This window comes from Rhopilema esculentum, chromosome 9, assembly GCF_057945365.1.
Source record: "Rhopilema esculentum isolate cy_ngs chromosome 9, ASM5794536v1, whole genome shotgun sequence".
NCBI lineage: Eukaryota > Metazoa > Cnidaria > Scyphozoa > Rhizostomeae > Rhizostomatidae > Rhopilema > Rhopilema esculentum.
In genome coordinates, this window is record NC_142823.1 from 13,298,929 (window position 1) to 13,320,358 (window position 21,430).

General features: G+C 40.6%; 5 protein-coding genes across 5 annotated transcripts; 4 read left to right on the plus strand and 1 right to left on the minus strand.

Annotated features, from left to right (window-relative positions):
- Positions 1-84: 84 nt before the first annotated feature.
- Positions 85-1,113, plus strand: LOC148959760 (protein CFDP2-like). The gene has a single exon (XM_089110366.1). The coding sequence runs from the start codon at positions 85-87 to the stop codon at positions 1,111-1,113; it is 1,029 nt and encodes a 342-aa protein (XP_088966492.1).
- Positions 1,114-5,849: 4,736 nt separating this feature from the next.
- On the plus strand, positions 5,850-6,858 carry LOC148959761 (uncharacterized). The gene has a single exon (XM_089109946.1). The coding sequence runs from the start codon at positions 5,861-5,863 to the stop codon at positions 6,851-6,853; it is 993 nt and encodes a 330-aa protein (XP_088966072.1). The 5' UTR covers positions 5,850-5,860; the 3' UTR covers positions 6,854-6,858.
- Positions 6,859-9,146: 2,288 nt separating this feature from the next.
- On the plus strand, positions 9,147-11,734 carry LOC135685858 (uncharacterized). Its single transcript, XM_065201950.2, has one exon. It carries the CDS (start codon positions 9,858-9,860, stop codon positions 11,517-11,519), a length of 1,662 nt encoding a protein of 553 aa, XP_065058022.2. The 5' UTR covers positions 9,147-9,857; the 3' UTR covers positions 11,520-11,734.
- Positions 11,735-12,105: 371 nt separating this feature from the next.
- LOC148959762 (uncharacterized) lies at positions 12,106-14,815 on the plus strand. The gene is made up of 4 exons (XM_089110367.1): positions 12,106-12,435; positions 12,636-13,019; positions 13,171-13,284; positions 13,773-14,815. Exons 1-4 carry the CDS (start codon positions 12,106-12,108, stop codon positions 14,319-14,321), a joined length of 1,377 nt encoding a protein of 458 aa, XP_088966493.1. The 3' UTR covers positions 14,322-14,815.
- A 698-nt stretch (positions 14,816-15,513) lies between these two features.
- LOC135683794 (uncharacterized) lies at positions 15,514-16,323 on the minus strand. The gene has a single exon (XM_089109948.1). It carries the CDS (start codon positions 16,321-16,323, stop codon positions 15,514-15,516), a length of 810 nt encoding a protein of 269 aa, XP_088966074.1.
- Between the last annotated feature and the right edge of the window lie 5,107 nt (positions 16,324-21,430).

Here is a 21,430-nt window from a genome sequence, read left to right on the forward strand (position 1 = left end):
AGGGCGGATGAGCTCCACGGAGCCAACGGCCATCCATATCCGGAGAGGGGATGGAAACCACCAGATTATCTCCACCGTAACACAATGATGAGTACACCAAATTCTAATACCATACCGGATCGGTCGGGGCCCGGGTCAACAACGGCCGCGTCTGGCGTCGGTTCTCACCAGGGCGCATCAGGCGGAAAGTATGTTACTGGCGGGAACCTTAACATTGCGAAGCAAGAAGTCACCATTGGTACGTGGAATGTGAGAACACTATCGGCACCTGGAAAGCTGAACAAGCTGGAACATGAAATGGAAAATTACAAATGGAACGTGCTGAGCATTGTGGAAATGAGATGGCTAAATAATGGTGAAACAGTCTCTGACAACGGGCACAAAGTATGGTGGAGTGGCGAAAAATTGAAGAAACAAGCAGGAGTAGGCTTCATCGTACATAAAGAGACTGTGAACATGGTGATGGAATGCGAACCGATATCAAGCAGAATCATACGGATCAGGCTACAGACAGCGCCGAGAAACCTGTCTATCATTCAAGTGTATGCTCCAACCTCAGATAGCAACGAAGAAGATCTCGAGATTTTCTACAACCAAATAGAGGCGACAATGAGAAACATCCCGAAGAAGGACATCCTCATAGTGATGGGTGATTGGAATGCTAGAGTGGGACCAGATGCTCATGAAGAATGGCCAGGAACAGCTGGTAAGTTTGGACTCGGAATCACTAACGAGAGAGGTCTACGGTTGCTGGAGTTTGCTAAGCTACATAACATGGTCATTGTCAACACAAAGTACAAGCACAAGAAATCAAGAAGAGTGACATGGGTTGCTCCAGACGGCATCACTAAAAGCCAGATCGACTACATCCTGGTTGAGAGACAATGCTCCAGCAGCGTTAATGGTCACAAGACAAGATCCTTCCCAGGAGCCGACATAGGCAGTGATCATACTCTTGTAATGACAACAATGAAGTTGAAATTAAAAAAGATACGAAGACCACCATCTTCCAGAGTGAAATATGACACAAGTCGACTGAGCGATGCAGAGACATTAGAAAACTTCAGAATTAAAATAGGTGGAAAATTTGCACCACTATTGGAAATGAAATGAAATGCAACAGATTACAGACTTGTTCACTGAAGGAATGAATGAAGTTGCGATGGAAACACTTGGAAAGGAAAAGAAGAAGAAACAACCTTGGATGACAAATGAAATAATGGAGAAATGTGATGAAAGAAGAAGACTAAAAGCAGACAAATTCAAAGACGAGGAATGTAACAAAAAATACAGAGCTGCCAACAATTTAGTGAGGAGAGAAATTAAGAAGGCGAAAGAGGAATTTGTGCAGAAGAAGTGTGTAGAAGTCACAACAGCATTCGAAAGAAATGATTCTAGGACTGCTTACAGAGTAGTCAAGGAACTAACCAACGAGAAGACTGCAAGAGTCTCAGTGATAGAAGATGCTAATGGGGAGTTGCTAACTGAGGCAACAAAAATCGAAAAGAGATGGACAGAATACATCCAAGAACTCTACAGCTACCCGATCGCAACGAGTGATGACATTGCGACTGTGCTGGAGCGAGAAGGCCCAGGTCAAGAAAAATGTGAGCCTGATATCCTAAAGAGTGAGATCGAAGAAGCTGTGAGATGTTTGAAGAATGGTAAAGCTGCCGGTTTCGACAACATACCGTCGGAACTACTCAAGTTTGGTGGAGGAGACACAATCGAGATACTGCATAAAATTTGTAATCTGGTATGGAAAAGCGGAAAATGGCCAACACAATGGACCAAATCACTAATTCTGCCACTTGCTAAGAAGGGGGATCTGAAGAAATGTACCAACTATAGAACGATTAGTCTCATCAGCCATCCAAGTAAAGTCTTACTGAAGATAATCAATAACCGGTTGAAGACAAAGGCTGAGGAGATACTGGCTGAGGAGCAAGCTGGGTTCAGGAGTGGGCGGAGCACTGTGGAACAGATTGTAAGCGTGAGAATCCTTGGAGAAAAATACCGTGACCACCAGATGGAGATGCACCACAACTTCATCGACTTTAAAAAAGCATTCGATAGAGTGTGGAGGAAAGCACTTTGGCTAGTGATGAAGACGCACAATGTCGGTGCTGGACTGGTCAATGTGATAGAATCACTGTACAATGACAATAGTAACGCTGTGCTGACAGGTAGTAATGGCACCATGGAGTGGTTTCAGACGACAGTCGGTGTGCGTCAAGGGTGCATTCTGTCCCCGTGCTTGTTCAATATCTTTCTGGAACAAATTATGACAGATGCGCTTGACAACTACTCGGGAACAGTAAGGGTCTCTGGAAGACAGATAACAAATCTGCGGTTTGCAGACGACATTGACCTCATTGCTGGTACTAAGAAGGAGCTGGAAGAGCTCACCAAAAGACTGGACACAACAGCAAGAAAGTATGGGATGGAAATCAGCGCTGAAAAAAGCAAAACACTGGTGACTTCTAGGATTGCAGCTGAAGTAGCCAATGGCACCATAATCAAGGTTGACGGAACAGAGCTGGAGGAAGTGAAGACTTTCCAGTACCTTGGTTCGACATTGAACGAAGATGTTACTTCAGAGCACGAAATCAAGAAGAGGCTAGCAATTGCTACCAACCAGCTTGCAAAATTGAACAGACTATGGAATTCGAATGGAATTTCTACCGCGATCAAGATAAACTTGTTGAAATCCCTGGTAACATCGATTGCCTTATACGGATGTGAATCATGGACCTACAACAAATGTTTGGAGAAAAGAATCTACGCCTTTGAACTTCGCTGCTTCAGGAGAGTGCTTGGGATAACGTGGAAGCAGAAAATCACGAATGTGGAAGTGGAACAAAGAATAAGGCAACTAATTGGCAACTACGAACCACTTCTGGTGACGGCGAGAAGACGCAAATTGCAATGGTTTGGCCACATCACTAGACAGAATGGAACTCTAGCTCATGACATAATGCACGGAGCGGTAGAAAGTAGCAGAGGCAGAGGGCGACCCAGGAACACGTGGCTGAGCGACATCGCCAATTGGACCGGGAAGAGCGTGGTGTCGTGCATGAGGGTAGCAAGGGATCGCGGAAGGTCGAGGAAGACTGTGAACTCATCCAAGTGCCCCAACGGCCAGAGGGCCACGGGAGTGACATGACATGACATACTTGAATCCATTTTGGACAATCGAGAAATTGATTGATTTCCACTTTGCAACCTTCATTTCCACGTCTTTTGTTTAGCGCCAGGATTCTTGCAACTGTCATCTCTGCTAAAAACCTCCACTTATGGAGTTCAGGCTTTAACAAGAGTTCTCCTGTTTTTTTCGGAATTTCTGCAAGGAGGTGTTCTCGCAGTTTCATTAGATCTTCCGTCACTGGAATTACTGTGGCTTTGTTTAACTGCCCATCACTCAAAGTTCTTAGGGCTGCAGAATATATCTTTATCGACCATTCTGAATCAAGCAACTCCAGGAACATCTCCACGTTTTGCTTGTTCTCGATGTCTTTTTGCCGCAAAGCTATTCCTCTTAGAATCATTGCTCCCTTTTTGAGAGCATGTCCTAGCTTTAAAGCCAGAGATGGTCTCTCAAATGACGACAAATGATCGTTTTGGGGATTTGCTGTGTGGCTGCAAAGATTTCTTGCGGCAAGAGCAATATCATCAAAGTGTGTTGGTGTAATGAAATCTGACAAGTCAGCACTACCGTTGTTTGTAACTTCCATCAGCAGTAGATTGGGCTTTTGGACCCTGCTCAAAAAAAAATTATTCAAGCATCAAAATCTAAGCACCATCTTCTTTTAATGGCATAAAGTTCCATTAAAATTTATGCAAATTCAAATGTATTGCAGCTGATCTTAAGGGAAGAAATAGTTGTATCATTGGTTTTCATCAAACAAGACAAACAAATATTAACACAGCCATAGAAAAGTCAGACATGTAATGCCTACAGTTGATGAAATCATGGTGCAATTAAATTGAGCTAAATTCTTCTCAAAGATAGACCTCAGTCAAGCACATCATCAGTTAGAATTGCATCACAACATTCAGTACACATGTTGGTTTATTCAAGTAGAAGAGATTAAACTGTGGTGCTTAATGCATATAATTTATTACAAAACATGCCCAAAACAAAACATGCATAAAAAGAGGGTACTGACGTGGATGCATAGAATTCATTACAAAACATGCCCAAAACGAATTTGTGAACAATTCAGGAAAAAAGGACACTTCCCAGAAAAAAGGACACTTCGCAAAAGATTGTTATAAAAAGAAGGTTGACCAGAAAAAAGATGCAAAATCGGAGATAGCAAACAGTACTGAGGACTCAAATGCTGCTGCAGCAACAGCAACAAGTGAGATTGCATTGGCGGTGAACACAAATACATCAAAGAAAAATGAATGGTGGATTGATTCTGGTGCCACAAAGCACATGACGCCAGAGAAGGCCAAAGTGTCAAAATACACCAACTTAAGTGAAATTTGAATATAACAATGTTCTGTTTGCATATGGAAAGGGAAAGCTAAGATTTCCAGTTTTTGATGGTACAAGGAGATTGAATCTATTTTTAGAACGTACTTTATGTCCTAAAAATGAAGAGGAATTTGGTATCATTGTCATTGATGACGCAACGAGGTGCAGAAGTTCGATTCAAGGAGGATGTTTGCATAGTTATTTCGAATGAACAAACGTTGCATATTGGTCATAAAGATGGCAATTCTTCAAGCTGAATACTGAGGAAGTTTGTACCGCATATTTTGCTTCACCCAGAGCACATGATAACTCTGTTGAGCTATGGCATGAACGTTGCGGTCACTTTGGGTACAACAACCTAAAGCTGTTGAATGAAAAGGGTATGGTAGAAGGTTTGAACCTAAAAGCTGATGAAAGTTTTGATCGAAACTGCCAAGGTTGTTTAGAAGGCTTATAAATGCCAGATAAAATTCATATCGAAACATTCCTTTTTTTCAAGTAAGAGCTTAAGAACTATATTTTCTAGTAAGAACATATTTTAGATAATAAACATGTTGACAATTTTTCTTATAAAACCTGACCTAATATAGAGCTTGAAGGAGCATGTCTACTTTCCCCCTCCCCCACCACTGTTTTTCTGCACTAGTTATGAAGACTTCTTCAGGAGACATAGTTCCCCTTTACGCAAGTGTAGCTTGCCCCTACTTTTGGAATGCTACTACAGGCCCTCTAGTTCCTGTAGATTCTTTTGGCTCTACTTTCTAAATTTCATAAAAACCATTGCGGCCTTTTCTTGAGGCTCAGCACTGTTTGAAGAAGGGTGTTTGTCACGGATTTTCCAAACACAGCATGATGGTATTACCATCCAGTTGCCAGCACCAAAGGGCCCATGCTGCCACATTACAAACTGTCTGTAAGTGGTATGCCTCATAGTTTTCATGTCTTGACACGGTATATCATCTCTAATATCAGATTGAGAATCGATAACAACTCCAAGTACAGTTCCATTCAAACAAATTTCATAAAATGTTTGATCCTTGGTAATGCAGTTGCGCCTTTTCCAACATTTTCTCTCCTTCTTGGTGGGAATTTTATGGCACTGCAAACATTACAACATGAAGGGACACAATTGAATGAAGGCTGATTGGTTTCCTCCACTGCATTTGCCATTTTCTGATTTATAAGACCAATAAACAAAGATTTTCGCGTGAGGAAGGAGGAGTGAAAGTTTTGTAGATGATGAGAAGAGAAAAAGCGTGAAGTTTCGAGAGTTTTACGGTGTTTTGATACAGATTTTGTTGGTTTTAAATGCGAATTCGCGAAACAGTGGCACCCCAGATGGGAAAGAAGAGCCCAAGAGACGAGAAACAGTGAGATATGGCGAACAAAGCGGAACTTGAGAGCTCTGAGAAGAAAATCCAGGGAAAAACCCGTCTTCTCGAATTTATCAGTGTGGAAACCAACAAGATTTTATCAAGAAAGGACAAAGTGTCAATCGAGAGACAACTGGGAATGTACGAGAAAAAGACTACCAAGATTCATGACTTGAAATGTGAGGTACAAGAATTAAAACTAGAGGATGAGGTCGAACCAACAGAAGTTCGTTTGTGGAGCAACAAAATCAGTGAGAAAATCAAGGAATTTGAGCCAGTTATCGCCGAATTAAAGGGAGTTTTGACAGAAATAAAGCAGAATGATCAGAGTGAGGAAGAAAAAGTCTTGTTGTTGGCCAAACAGAAGCTGTTAGCGCAGGAAGCAGAGTTTGAACAGGCAAAATTCGAGGAAAGAATCAAACAAGAGCGAAAATTGGAGGAGATAAAGCAAGGGCCTAAGTCATCAACAAGCGTAGGGGGTGAGGTGTCAAGCAAGGTAAAGCTTCCTAAATTGATTATCTCCAAATTTCAAGGCACTCACATTGATTGGTTCAGATTCTGGAACCAATTTGAGGCAGAAATAGACAGGGTAAACATAGATGCAGTAGCAAAATTCTCATATCTGAAAGAACTTTTGTTGCCAAAGGTGCGAGTGCATATCGACGGGTTACCCTTCACAACAGAGGGTTATGAAAGAGCTAAGCATATTCTTAAGTCAACTTATGGCAAATCAAGTGAAGTAATTAATGCGTACGTCCAAAACCTAACATCTCTGTGTGTTATTAAGGGGGCTAATTCAAGCAAAGTCCATGATTTTCATGCAAAATTTTGTATTAGTGTCCAAGCCCTAGAGTCTATGGGAAAATTGAGTGAAGTAAATGGGTTTGCACGCGCAACCTTAGATAAATTGGAGGGTTTCAAGTCAGACCTTGTGCGCACTGATGATAGCTGGCAAAATTGGAGTTTTCTGCAGTTAGTAGATGCACTACGGAGATGAATGGAGAAAAATCCAATTCCCTTGGATGATAGGGGGGCAGGGCCTAATTTTACAGAGATGAATAAACCCAGATTTAACAAGCAGGAGAAGATGTTTCAAGCCAAGCAATATGATTTCAAATCAAGTCCCTGTGTTTATTGTCAGGAGACTGGTCATAAGTCATATGAGTGTAACAAAGTCCAGGAAGTTGAGAAAAGGAGAGACATTTTACGGCAGAAGAGATTATGTTTCATCATGCCGCTGAGTGTCAAGTGAAAAGCGGATGTAGAAATTGTCACAGCAGACACCATATATCCGTGTGTGACAAAAAGTCAAGTGATAGTAAGACCAGCCAGCCAAACCAGGTGATGTTGGCAACAGGTGCACAAGGAATAATTTACCCAGTGGTGGTAGTGAAGGTAAACGGGATAACATGCAGAGCGCTGCTGGACACAGGAGCACGCAGCTCATACATATCATCAAAGATGGTTGATATTCTCAAGATTAAACCAGTGACAAGAGAGTATCGTCAAATAGACATGATGATGGCAACGGCAAACAAGAGAATTGACATCTATAGTGTAGAGGTCAAGAACCTGAGAGGCAATTTCAAGTTGGGAGTATCTGTCAGTAAAGTAGAGAGCGAGCTGTTATTATCACTGACAAATCCAGAGTACACAAAGATTTTAAGAAGGTATCAGCATCTAAATGGAGTAGAGATGGATGACACGGATGATAAAGAAGAGCTACCTATCCATTTAATTATAGGTGCTTCAGAGTATGCTAAGATTAAGACAGAAACAAAACCAATGCTAGGAAAACCAGGAGAGCCAGTAGGAGAGTTAACAAAGTTTGGATGGACAATCATTTCGCCAGGATCAGAGGTAGAAACAGAACATTTGTTCTTTGCCGGTTCATCAAGAGTAGATCACGACAAAATCTGCAGCCTTGACATTTTAGGATTAGGGGAGAGAGAGGTGAAAAATCAGTCAGTATTTAGGGAGTTCGCCGAGCAATTAGAGCAGAAACCTGAGGGGTTCTATGAAACAGGCTTGTTGTGGAAAGGAGATTGTCCACATTTACCAGACAATAAAGCAGGGAGTCTAGCTCGTCTAGAAAAGCTTATCAACAGATTAGAAAGGGATCCAGATCTCTACATGGTGTATGACCAGATTATTCAAGACCAGAAAGAGAAAGGCATTCTAGAAGTGGTGGACCAGGAGCCAACAGGAAGAGCATTTTATCTCCCACACAAACCAGTCATAAGAGAATCAGCAGAAACCACCAAGATCAGGATAGTTTTTTAAGCATTGGCCAAGACAAGTAGCATTGCGGCATCCTTGAATGATTGCCTGGAAACAGGACCCCCAAAGCAAAATCTCATTTGGGACATTTTAGTCAGAAATCGGAGCAGACCAATAACATTAGCCGGAAACATGAAACAAGCGTTCCTACAGATAAGAGTGAGAGAGGCCGAGCGAGATGTCCTACGATTTCACTGGGTGAGAGGACAAGGGAACTATAAACAGTTTGTGCACAACCGAGTGAAGCAAATTCAGTTGAAGGATTACATCTCATAGCGACATGTACCAACAAACGACAATCCTGCAGATATTGGGAGCAGAGGTTGCCTTGCCAGTCGCATTGATCCAAAGTGGTTCCAAGGACCATCATCGCTTGCAACCAAACAAGACTGGCCAACAGATATTGTCACATCTCCAAGTGAAGACACAGAGAGGGAGTCCAAACTAATCAAGGAGATTCTGAGAGTTGCATATCCTGTCAAAAAAGAGCTGGATGAAGTATTAGAGAGATTCGAGTACTGGAAGGCGATGAGGGTCACAGCATGGATCGTCAGATTTATCAGAAATTCACAAGCAAAGAAAGCAAGCACAATCAAAGGCCCATTATCTACCCCTGAAATCCAAGAGCAGATAACCCAGTGGGTAAAGCGAGTACAGAGTAGAGCAAAGAGCAATGACAGTTTCAAAGAAGATGAACAGAAGCCCTATTTACCTACCTTCAGACACTGTTCACAGAAAAGCTGGTGATGGATTCTCACATAAGCACAGGCCACGGGGGAGTCAGCATGACAATGTCAAGTGTACGAGAGAGGTTTTGGGTACCAAGGTTGAGAAAGCTTGTAAAGAAATTGAGATTCAAGTGTGCAGGATGCAAGAGATTTCATGCAAGAGTCCACCACCTGGGATTCTACCAAAGGACAGAACTGGGGGGAGTAGGCCATTTGAGGTGATCGGCGTTGACTACGCAGGGCCAATCCGATACAGGTGTGGGAAAGCGATAGAGAAGAAAGCATATGTTCTTTTAAAATGGCTTTGAAAAAAGCAAACATTTTACAACATACTTAAAGCTTTTTCGTCTGACACTCCTCAGAGCATAAAACGTCAGAATAGGTTCCGAAAAAACACGTTTGAAAAATATATACCCAGTTGTGGATCGAAATAGGCCAATCAGAAAAACGCAAGCACAAGACCGGTATAGTTGACCAATCAGTGCCGCGAGCCTAAAGAAAAATTACCAATGGAGTCCAAGAGAGAAAACGAACTCCTTTTGTCTACACAATGGCGGCTTTTTCGTTTTTATGTAGATTGACTCCAAAACTGCTAGATGGAAGGACGACCGGGCTCTGCCAATTATCCGAAACATGTCGTCATTATAGAGTTTTGCACAATCTGGAACATTTGTCTTAGGTAATGGACTTGAATTTTGTATCCCACCCCTAACAATCAACAGAGAGGAACTCTTTGCTGAATTCGAAATTTTACACGCTCAACTTGCTAAGCACGAGATTTCTAACCCTTTGGAGTTTAACAAATTACGAGCACGACTAAGCGATTTGGCGTACGCTTACAGCGGCTCTCCCATCGACCACTCAGATTTTCTTTTGCATAGAGAACATTTCCAAGCACTAAAATCTCTACGGGCTAACAATGACATCTTTATTACAAAACCTGATAAAGGGTCTGGAGTGGTAATTTTAAACAAAAAGGACTACATCAATAAAATGGAGGTAATTCTCCACGACAAAGAAAAATTTGCTAAATTGGGTGATGTCGAAACACATGACAAAACGGCCAAACTAGAGCGGAAACTCCAAAAACGTTTGTTGGAACTGGTCAACGCAAAAAAGTTGGCTACAGAAATTTATGATAGGATAAGACCCACGGGCTCTCAACGACCACAAATGTATGGCCTCCCTAAAATACACAAGCCGAACGTCCCACTTAGACCTATCTTGTCTATGATTGGCTCAGCACAACACGAACTGGCTAAGTGGCTTTCTGAAGTTTTGGACCCTGTTCTTCAAAAATATTCAAAACATTGCATCAAGGATTCTTTTACGTTCGCTGAGTTCATGCAAAACTTGAACATCGAAAACGAAACATCTTTCATGTGTTCTTTTGACATTAGTAGTCTTTTCACAAATGTTCCTTTGAGTGAGACCATCAAAATATGTGCCGACGCTTTGTACCGGAGCGAGCTTAATAGCCCACCATTCCCAGAGGAAGTATTCATTGAACTGATGGAAACTGCAACACGTTCAGTTGAATTCAGTTTTAACAATGAAATGTACCAACAAAAGGATGGTGTCGCTATGGGTAGCCCTCTGGGACCTGCCTTGGCCAATATCTTTGTTGGCTTTCATGAAGAGCGTTTGTTCGACTACGACCAAAAGCCACGTGTCTATTTTCGGTATGTAGATGACACATATACCATTTTCAAAACAGAGGCTGAGTGTGATACTTTTCTAAAACACCTAAATAGCCTTCACCCAGCCCTCCAGTTTACGTTTGAAAAGGAAGAAAATGATTCCTTACCATTTTTAGATGTTTTGGTCGAAAAGTCTAACACTGGATTTCTTACCAGTGTATATCGCAAGCCTACTTTTACCGGTCAGTACATACGCTGGAATTCATTTTGCCCAAAACAACGCAAAGTCAACCTTGTCAAAACATTAGTACATAGGGCACTTATGATCTGCTCGAAATCTAAACTGCACGCTGAACTGGAAAAACTCAAAACGATCTTCTTGGACAACGGCTATCCTGAAGACGTCATTTTATCTTATACTAAGGAGAAGATCGCAAGTTTTTCGGCTGTTCAAAAGTTTGGTCCGCAAAAGTGCCCAGTTTATTTGAAACTACCATGGATTGGTAACACTTCCTTGCGATTCGAGAGTCAAATTAGGCAAGCCATAACCAATTGTTTCTTTGCTGTCAATCCTCGGATTGTTTACAGCACTAGGAGAGCCCTTCCATCCATTCAAAAGGATTGCGTCCCTACCAAACAAAAAAGTTCCGTCATTTATGAATTTACGTGCCAGTGTGATTCTGGCTACGTAGGGCGCACAACCCAAAGATTGGGGGATAGGATAAAACAGCATGTTCCTTCCAACATACGAAACAAAACTGCCCCTCAAAGAGAACAGCCTCCTCGATCTTGTAGGTCTAGAAACACTGTTAAAACAAGTGATTCTGCCATTGGTCAACATCTTTTAGACAACCCAGATTGTGCAAAACTCTATAATGACGACATGTTTCGGATAATTGGCAGAGCCCGGTCGTCCTTCCATCTAGCAGTTTTGGAGTCAATCTACATAAAAACGAAAAAGCCGCCATTGTGTAGACAAAAGGAGTTCGTTTTCTCTCTTGGACTCCATTGGTAATTTTTCTTTAGGCTCGCGGCACTGATTGGTCAACTATACCGGTCTTGTGCTTGCGTTTTTCTGATTGGCCTATTTCGATCCACAACTGGGTATATATTTTTCAAACGTGTTTTTTCGGAACCTATTCTGACGTTTTATGCTCTGAGGAGTGTCAGACGAAAAAGCTTTAAGTATGTTGTAAAATGTTTGCTTTTTTCAAAGCCATTTTCAAATTCTGTACCGCAAAAAAATTGTTCATATGTTCTTTTGTTTGCCTGCAGCCTCACTCGAGCTGTATACATTGAGGTTGTCACCGACATGACAGTAGAGCAATTCATTTCATGCCTGAAAGGGTTGATTGCAAGACGCGGTAGAACTTCCAACATATATTCAGACAATGCTGAGACGTTTATTTCAGGGGTTGAGAAGCTAAAAGCCATGCTGTAGAGTGAGAGATTCAACAATTATCTGACGAGGAACGACATCAAATGGACATTCAACTTAAGCAAGGCTCTGTGTTGGGGCGGCCAGTTTGAAAGAATAATCGTACTTGCAAAGCAGTCTCTTTACAAGGTCATCAGAAAAGCTTCCAGAGCTCAAAGAAGTTATGCTCGACGTAGAGACAATCCTGAACAATCTGCCATTATGTTACGTGGAGGACGATATCCAAATGCCAGAGCTTACACCCAATGTCATGATGCTAGGAAGTAAAAACGTTCTACTACAAGAGGATATTGAGGCGATCAAGGATGGAGATTTAAGAAAACGAGCTAAATATCTTGAGCGATGCAAAGAAAACGTATGGAGGCGGTGGTCCAATGAGTATGTCAAAGCTCTAAGAGAGAAGCATAATCTAGTGCATCATGGGAAAGAAAACCAGATATCAGTGGGAGATGTTGTTCTCATCAATGGTGAAGCGAAGAATAGAGGCGAATGGGCAATTGCCCTTACTCTCTATTACCTCATTGTTGCTAAAGCCCGCAATGCATGGAGGGATTTGTAGTCACCCGCGCTTAGCTTGCTTTTATTTTGAATTGCGAAGTTGCACACATCCAGGTTAGAATTGTCAAAATATCGAAAAAACATGGAAAAGAATAAAGAAAATAAAACTAATCCAGCAGAAAACGCTTGCCCTAGTTTTTTCAAAACTCTAGCACGGGCATCGGAATCAACGAAGAAGCTGTGGACAATCTGTTAGCCACCCCACACGCAGAAGATGGGCCTAAGAAGACCGTCGAGAGACGCAGAGGTCCAGGCGGGCTCACTTGCTGCGTTCCAAATTGCTTTAATAATAGTAAGAAGCACAGAGATCTGGCATTTTACGCTTTTCCAAATGGGAATAGCAAAGAGAAAAAAGATTTCAGGAAACGCTGGATCCATTTGATCCACAGGAAGGACTTTAAGCCAACCCGCGGGCACAGGATATGTTCCGAGCACTTTGTAGGAGGCAGGAAAACGTATATAAACAATATTCCTACAATCACACCTAAAACTCGAGCACTTTGTAGGAGGCAGGAAAACGTATATAAACAATATTCCTACCATCACACCTAAAACTGAAAACATGATAAAACCAAAGGCTAGGCCTACTGTTAGAGCTAGGAACTGTGATGTTCTCCGCGAAGCCAACGTAAATATTGACCCTTTAATTGCAAGTACTGATATGATGGAGGTGGAATATCAATATGTTTCCAATGATGATAAAACAGCCCAGGAGGATTCTGAACTTCCAAGCAACACAAGTTCTGGAACCCTTGCTAGTGAAAATGATGCTTTACGTGCTGAGGTAAGAATACTTCTGCAGGAAAATGCAAAACTGAAAGCAGAAAAGGCTCAGAGTGATACAGATATTGCATGTTTGCTGAGAAGAATTGAAAAGTTTGAATTTTCCTTTGATAAGTACAAGGATGACATCAAACTTTTCAAGTTTTATAATGGCCTACCTGATTATGCCACATTCAGAATTATTTCTGATTCGTTTGGCCCTGCAACAAAAGCTTTGGTCTACCACAACTCCAACACAAATATTGAAAAACTTAAATCGCCAGAACACACAAAGTGTGGGAGAAAGAGGACACTTTCTCCTGAGCAGGAATTCTTTCTTATTCTTGTACGACTCCAATGGGTCTTTTTGGAAGAAGACCTGGCCCAGAGAACATCAATATCTCAACAGCATTTGTCAAGAATCTGGATAACATGGTTGGACTTTCTGCATAGCCAAATGCGATCTTTACCAATCTGGCCCTCTAAAGAAACTATTGATAAAAAATGCCAAAATGTTTCAAGGACACCTATCCATCAACAAGGGTGATTATTGATTGCACTGAGTTTTTTATTGAAATGGCTAGCTCAGTGCGGTCCCAAAGTGCAACATACTCTCAATATAAGCACCATAACACTGCTAAAGCCCTCGTTGGTATTACCCCTGCAGGAGCTGTCTCATTTGTTTCAGATTTGTATGCAGGAAGAACCAGCGATAAACAGGCAACTATTGACTGTGGGATCATTGATTTACTTGAGGCAAATTACTCAGTTATGGCAGATAAAGGATTTGAAATTGCAGAAGATTTGCCAACAGGTGTCTCTTTGAACATCCCTCCTTTTCTAAGGGACAAAAGTCACCTATCAATCGAGGAAGAAGTTGAAACAAGAAAAATTTCATCTGTTCGTATTCATGTTGAACGTGCAATTTCACGAATAAAAACATTTAGGATTTTAAGCACAGTTTTCCCAATCACAATGTGTCCAGAGCTTAACAAAATTTGGGTAATATGTGCATATATGACAAATTTTTTGCCACCCTTAATAAATGATAGAGACTGAAAATTAATGCTATGTTTTCAAAACAACTAATTGCATACTGAATTCTACTTTTTCACTGTGATTCTTTTCTTCGTTTGTGTTGATTATATGCTTGATCATGATTTCTCATTTAAAATAAGCTTCAACAAAGTGTTTGAAAGGTCAGTAGTTGGGAAAGATAAAACCAAAAAATATTCTTTGACAGCTTATTTGCATCACAACTAAAAACAATCTACAAAATTTTTTTACAATTTTAGCTTTTCATGAGTTCTGGAAAAATGTAAAGTTTGTAGAATGCTGTTAATTCTGGCAACATTTTATCATTCCACAAAGTTGTGTCTCTAAATATTCTTTCCACATGTATGTCACCTTTGGTGTAAACGCAAAGTCAATCCATGGCAGTTCTAAAATATTGACAACCCCCTGGCACTGGTAATAGTGGACATTAATGCGTTTGAGAAGGAGGTCGTTGTTTTCCTCTTGAAGGAAAAAGTTTTTGTCCTTAGCAGCTTCCCTTAATGTAGAATCTCTCTTTGCATATGGACACTTTACTTCAATCCAACCCACAGGGGCTCCATTTTCCACAACAATACCATCTGGGCTGCATCCAAGCCATGGACAGGAAGGGTATACAATGAAACCACAATCATCAACCTTCTTTCCCCATAAATCTTCACGCTTCTAATACTCTGAAATTGCAAGACTCTCATTGTCGATCCCCCATTTCAGTGGTGCAGGTAAATTGTTGTTTTTTCTGTAATTTTTACCAATTATACATTTTATCAATGAATTTGGGTACAAATTTTGCCTTTTATTCATCACCTTTCTGAAAATTGATGCTGTCAATCTAACTTTCCTTTCTTCAAACCACTGAAATTGTTCTGATTGTCCCAATGTGTTTAAACAGATATTGATTGCCTCCTGCTTGCTAACTTGCACAGCTGTCAATATCTTGGTTTTCAGTTCATCATTATGAAATGCAGAGTCATTAACATGAAAGTTCATCTGCCCAAACAATTGTGAAATGGTGTTGTTTTCTGCAAATGTTGTGCTGTCATTTATTAAGGTTGGCTCCTTCTGCTTGAGAACTTGGCGAGTTACTGCAGTGGAGGACTGCCTTAATAACAAGTACATACCTGAAACACAAGTACATAACTGATGTTTGAAAACTGGTGCAAGGTTCATAATTGTTTGATTTGATGGCCTCACAAAACTAGGTAGCTTTCCCAGCCTTTGAAAAATTCTCCACTAGTCTTTTTAGGTCATCTGCCTCCTTTGTGTAGGCAAATAGAGGGGTGGCACAGAAGGATTCCCTTACTCCAGAAACTATGGGTCTCTTCCTTTTCTTATTTACTTCTGCTTTCTCAAACTCCAAGTCTTCAAATCTCACAGCCTTTGCCAAAGTCATGTTGGCTGAAGTTGGAATATGCCACTTCTGTGAAACTTGAGTGCAAGTTAAATCATTTGGTATCACTTTAGTACCCAGGTTGACAAAGTCTAGAAGGGTGAAAAGAAGGGCTGCTACATGTTTACAACAGCCCCCTTGACCAGCCTTGCAGCTACATTTCGCATACATGACATCTCCAGTTGTCTGATTAAGATGGGTGTACACAACGTTAAATAAGTTTTTCATAGAAGCGTGCACCCTTGCCTTCACTAAAAAGAGAAGACACTGTCCCAGAACATTTGGACTAACAAAGATGGAGCGAACAAACCCTTCTTTCCACAAACGATATCCAAGACGTTTATTGCGAAATGCCTGTGGTGCTGAAGTCCTTTTTGGCAGTGTTAAGTCACCAATAAGCTTTTCGTCAATCTTTTCACTGGTAACATGTGGTAGGAACTCGATCGACTTTACCCAGCCATCGTTGCGACTTGATCTGTCCTCACCATGTTCCAAGTAAATCTTTTGCTCGTGACAATTCATCACCTCAGAAAAATCAATGCCCGTGCTAGAGTTTTGAAAAAAACTGGGGCAAGCGTTTTCTGCTGGATTAGTTTTATTTTCTTTATTCTTTTCCATGTTTTTTCGATATTTTGACAATTCTAACCTGGATGTGTGCAACTTCGCAATTCAAAATAAAAGCAAGCTAAGCGCCAGTGACTATAAATCCCTCCGTGCATTGTTGGCTTTCACAACAATGACGCAATTGGGAGTAAGGGCAATTGGAGTAGTTGAGAGTCTTATAAAGGGAAAAGATAACATTGTCAGAGCAGCTAGGCTAAGATAAAAAAAACAAGAATAGAAAGGGCAGTGCAAATGTTATACCCTCTGGAGCTAGCATGTGACGAAGAACACAAGAAGACCGAGGCAAGAGTGAACGATAAAGAGAACGCACAACTTAATGCACAAGCGAAGGAGCTCAGACCAAAGAGGAAAGTAGCTACAATTGCGATAGAGACAATTAGAGAGACATTTCGTGATGAAGAGAGAGAACTTGCTGATGATTAAACATTTGATGCCTTTTCGGACGTCAAATGGGGGAAGTGTGTCAAAAACTTGACTTTGTTTTGAACGTTAGACTTTCATCCAGGACCTTAGATTTCTGTTTTGTTGTCATTATTATGCAAATTAGTTAAAACCGCGTGAGGAAGGAGGAGTCAAAGTTTTGTAGATGGCGAGAAGAGAATGGTATATGTATCATCCACATACCCAAAATAAACACCTGGCTTTTGATCGCAGTCAAACAAATGTCCTTCATGAAAGCCGACAAAGATATTGGCCAAGGCCGGTCCCAGAGGGCTACCCATAGCGACACCATCCTTTTGTTGGTACATTTCATTGTTAAAGCTGAATTCAACTGAACGTGTTGCAGTTTCCATCAGTTCAATGAATACTTCCTCTGGGAAAGGTGGGCTATTAAGCTCGCTCCGGTACAAAGCGTCAGCACATATTTTGATGGTCTCATTCAAAGGGACATTAGTGAAAAGACTGCTAATGTCGAAAGAACACATGAAAGATGTTTCATTTTCGATGTTCAAGTTTTGCATGAACTCAGCGAACGTAAAAGAGTCCTTGATACAATGTTTTGAATATTTTTGAAGAACAGGGTCCAAAACTTCAGAAAGCCACTTAGCCAGTTCGTGTTGTGCTGAGCCAATCATAGACAAAATGGGTCTAAGTGGGACATTCGGCTTGTGTATTTTAGGAAGGCGATACATTTGTGGACGTTGTGAACCTGTGGGTCTTATCCTATCATAAACTTCGTTGGTCAACACTTTTGAGTTAACCAGCTCCAAAAGGCGTTTTTGAAGTTTCCGCTCTAGCTTGGCCGTTTTATCCTGTGTTTCGACGTCACCCAATTTTTCGAACTTTTCTTTGTCTCGTGTTTCTGATTGGCCTATTTCGATCCACAACTGGGTATATATATTTCTTAGCGTAGAGTTTTCGATCTATGTTCTGACGTTTTAAACTCTGAAGAGTGTCAGACGAAAAGCTTTAGTTTACTAAATGTTTGCTTTTTTCAAAGCCATTTACAAGTTTTGTACCACCAAAAGATTGTTTGAATAAAGAGATTACGAGACTCGCTTTTAAAGGTAACTTAATTTTCCAAAGGGGGCATCAATCCTTAATGCTTTGAGGTAAATATTTGAAGTACAGAAATAATAAAGTAATAATCAATTTCTATGGGTCAATAGTTGAATCACCAGTTGAAAATGGTTGTATCATTAGAATGTCCTGAAACGAATATGTTTGCTACTTTTGTTATGTCTAAATCATCAGTAATATCTTAATCTGATGTCAATATTGCCAATTAGTTGAACCTTGTTTGTTTCATGGTGGCTCATAGCCATGTTTTCACCCTTCCCATTATCCAAAATGATTGCTAAGCTGTCACAGTTGTTGGTGGCACTACTAGCAAAAGCTTGACTATTTTTAGTACTGACGGGATTATACGCCAATTATCACAATCACTTATTATCATTGTTTTTACAATTATCATTGTTTTAGTACTTATAATGGAAACTTTTCATTTTGAATTCCAGTTAAAACTACAATTACAAATCTCACTATTACAAGGTAATTTGTAACTGGCTAGCCTGTGTTTACAAAATAAAAACTATTACATCGTAGTAATGAGAAAAGAAAAAAAAATGTTAAAAGTGGAGTAGCTCTGGATTAGTCCAAGTTTTGTTTCTACAGCAGATATATAGTATGTGGTGCGAATGGAGATGCTTGTAAGTTTGGAGATGAGGTAGCGTTTCTGTTGATGATCAATGGACAAAGAGTCGCACATGTTGATGAATGAGCTGCAGGAGTCGCCAAAAATACCGAGTGAACTGATGGAATGATTGACAAATGAGACTGACTTAAACTGACGTTTTAAGTCAGATACGAGGGTGGCATATTTCTCTAACTTTCTGACAGCATTTGCAGTTGAGATTTGTTTCAACGCCTATGGTTAGCTCTAAAACGTACAGACAGTTTTCCTTAGTTTTGAGAAGTAAGTCAGGGCGTAGTTGATCTCCAGTTGTGATAGAAGGGGAAAGGAAGCCTGGTAAATCTGCATAGAGAGAAGACCCATTTATTGCTTGGAAGGAAGTGGCTAGAAAGTTTAATGCAGAATTATGACGCCAAGTATAGCGGCCTTGGTCAAGGTACACTTTGCATCCAGCAACAACGTGTAGAAGTGTTTCTGGAAGAAGACAGAATTCACAGTCAGATGTTTGACTAAGGTTCCATTTCAGCAGATTTTTACGAGTTGGAAGAGTGTTGTTAAGATACTTGATGGTAAAGTTATAGATGTTACTAGGCAAATTGCTCCGTGTACTTGACCAAATACCGTTCAGCTTTTCCAGTGAATGTTTCAGTAGGAAGGTAATTGTAGCTCCCTGAGATGGTAAGTTTTGAGAGAGACGTTCTTTGTTGTCTGATTTGACAGCCTTCAATACCTCTTTAGTATTACGATAGATGTCGTACTGTAGGTTCGTGCCATGACTGGTGTTTTTCCATAGGGTTTGAATGTCAATATTAGGAGAAGATTTTAGGGCATTGCGACATACAGTTTGGCATTGCGTAAATTTGATAGAAGGCAGTTGTAGATTTAGGCCAAACTGATTTTTTGAGAGGATTATTCCACTCAATGTTGCAGAAACAGGAAGATCAAGCCACTGGCGAATGTAATTGGAAACAAGATTGTCTAGGTTTTGGACAACCCAGGTCTTTGGTAGATCTGCAACAGTAAAATGCCATGAAACTTTTGACAGAATATAACGATGGTATAATAGCAGTTTGTTTTTAGGATGGAGAGGTAAGTCGTCAATATCCTTCATAAGAGTAGAGAAAAGAGAAACGAGTTTAGATTTATGGTTCTGGTTACTCATTTCAAAATCAAAGAAACGACCAAGATACTTAAAGGAATCGCCATTTTTGACAGCAGGCACTATTTGGTTACAGATGAAAAGTTTCGGTTGAAATTGGAAGGATCGCGTAGAGTGTTTCTTGACACCAAAGGTAACACATTTGTCAACCCTGACAATGAAGTTAGCCCATTGGCACCATCTGGTAAAGCAGTTTAATAAGAGTTGGTTCTCCTTTTCTCCACTGGTAACAACAGCAGCATCATCAGCAAACTGAAACCAGTGTACTGGCTGAAACATGCGGTCATTACCATCATGGGGGGAGAAACCAAGCTGCTTATATTTATCTGATTTGATGTATTGTATGAACGTGTTGAAGCAAAGGTTGAAAAGAAGAGGGCTGAGGCAGTCACCTTGCAATACGCCACGGCGAATGGGAATTACAGGGGTTTGGAATTTATCAGTTATGATACAGGTCTTAAAATCTAGATATAAGCTTGAGATCAATGATTGAATTTCCGAAGGTATATGATGATAAGCAAGAATAGCTGGTATCAGCTTGTGGTGAACTTCGCCAAAGGCGTTTTTGAGATCCAGCAAAGATACCACTAAAGATCGTTGCTTAATGCGAGCTTTATTTATTAAATGGCCCATCATTGCTGTGTGCTCTAATGTACCTGATACTTTTGAGGTGAAGCCTTTTTGGATTTGGTGCTCTATGAAGCCATTATGTTTCAGAAAAGTGAAGAGGGAGTCCAAAAGCAAGAAGTGAATATTTTTAAGGGCACCGATTCTAAAGTGATTGGCCTGAAATTTGATGGATCGTCTGTGCTGTCTTTTTTGTGAATCAAGATAGTGGAGGCCTTTTTCCATTCGGATGGTACCTTACCTGAAAGCCAGACAACACGAATTATTTCAGTAAGAAAAGAACGAAGATAGGGACTTCGTTTGAAACAGATGATGGATATCTTATCAAGAAGACAGGGAGAAGTAGAAGCTTTCATACGCCTTATGATAGAAGTAATGGTTATGTAACTAGGTGGCTCTAGATCAAATGAATAAGATGGTTCATTGAAAGTAGGGATCCATGAAGGAATGGTGAAATGTTTGTTAGGGGCGATGGCAGAAAATGTTTTGACAAAGTATTCGGTACATCCTGCAGCAGAAAAAGTTGGAGGAGCTGAAGTTTCATATTGAAGAGTGCGTTTGACGTAATTCCAGAAATTTTTGGAGATGTAACGATCGTGGTTTGTTATATTGGAAGATTTAGAGGAAGAGATGTGTTTTTTGATTTTATTGCGAAGAAGGTTGGAGACAAACTTAATTTCAATTAAAGGAGCATTAGAATGTTTCAAAGTTTTGAGTTCTTTTTTCAAATTCTTGGCAGTAAAATTGGAGTATTTTTCTTTGAGATCTTCTTTGCAGCATTCCATTGTTCCACAGGTTTCTTTAAAGTAATTGTAAATGGTTTCGTTCATTAATTGGATAACACGATCAACCGTTGACGCATCGACAGAAATACTTGAAAAGACAGAGTGGAAATATTGGTTAGCTAACAGCCATTCCTGGTCAGATCTTGGAAGACGAATTCCAGGCTTGATTTCGAAATAATCCTCAAGGGGAATATCGGTGTGACTGTCGTTATTCTCAAGGTCAGCATCGTTCACAACCTCAAACAATTGCTCTTCATCAAAGCCTTTAATGACTCTGCAGTTCCTTTGATGGATGCGGAGCCCCTTTATTCCTTTGCATGACTTGCCGCAAGAACACTTTACACAGCTTTCGTTGTTAATGGCTGCATCGCGATTTCCGGAGTCAATGAGCGGAAT

What these genes read in the sequence shown, in the direction of transcription:
- LOC148959762 (XM_089110367.1), top strand. Translation starts at nt 12,106, where the DNA reads ATGCTCGACGTAGAGACAATCCTGAACAATCTGCCATTATGTTACGTG. An exon ending in TTTGTAGGAGGCAGGAAAAC is followed by an intron (nt 13,020 to 13,170) that starts GTATATAAACAA and finishes GATATGATGGAG; the next exon opens with GTGGAATATCAATATGTTTC. An exon ending in ATGATGCTTTACGTGCTGAG is followed by an intron (nt 13,285 to 13,772) that starts GTAAGAATACTT and finishes TAAAAAATGCCA; the next exon opens with AAATGTTTCAAGGACACCTA.
- LOC148959761 (XM_089109946.1), top strand. Translation starts at nt 5,861, where the DNA reads ATGGCGAACAAAGCGGAACTTGAGAGCTCTGAGAAGAAAATCCAGGGA.
- LOC135685858 (XM_065201950.2), top strand. Translation starts at nt 9,858, where the DNA reads ATGGAGGTAATTCTCCACGACAAAGAAAAATTTGCTAAATTGGGTGAT.
- LOC148959760 (XM_089110366.1), top strand. Translation starts at nt 85, where the DNA reads ATGATGAGTACACCAAATTCTAATACCATACCGGATCGGTCGGGGCCC.
- LOC135683794 (XM_089109948.1), bottom strand. Translation starts at nt 16,323, where the DNA reads ATGGAAAAGAATAAAGAAAATAAAACTAATCCAGCAGAAAACGCTTGC.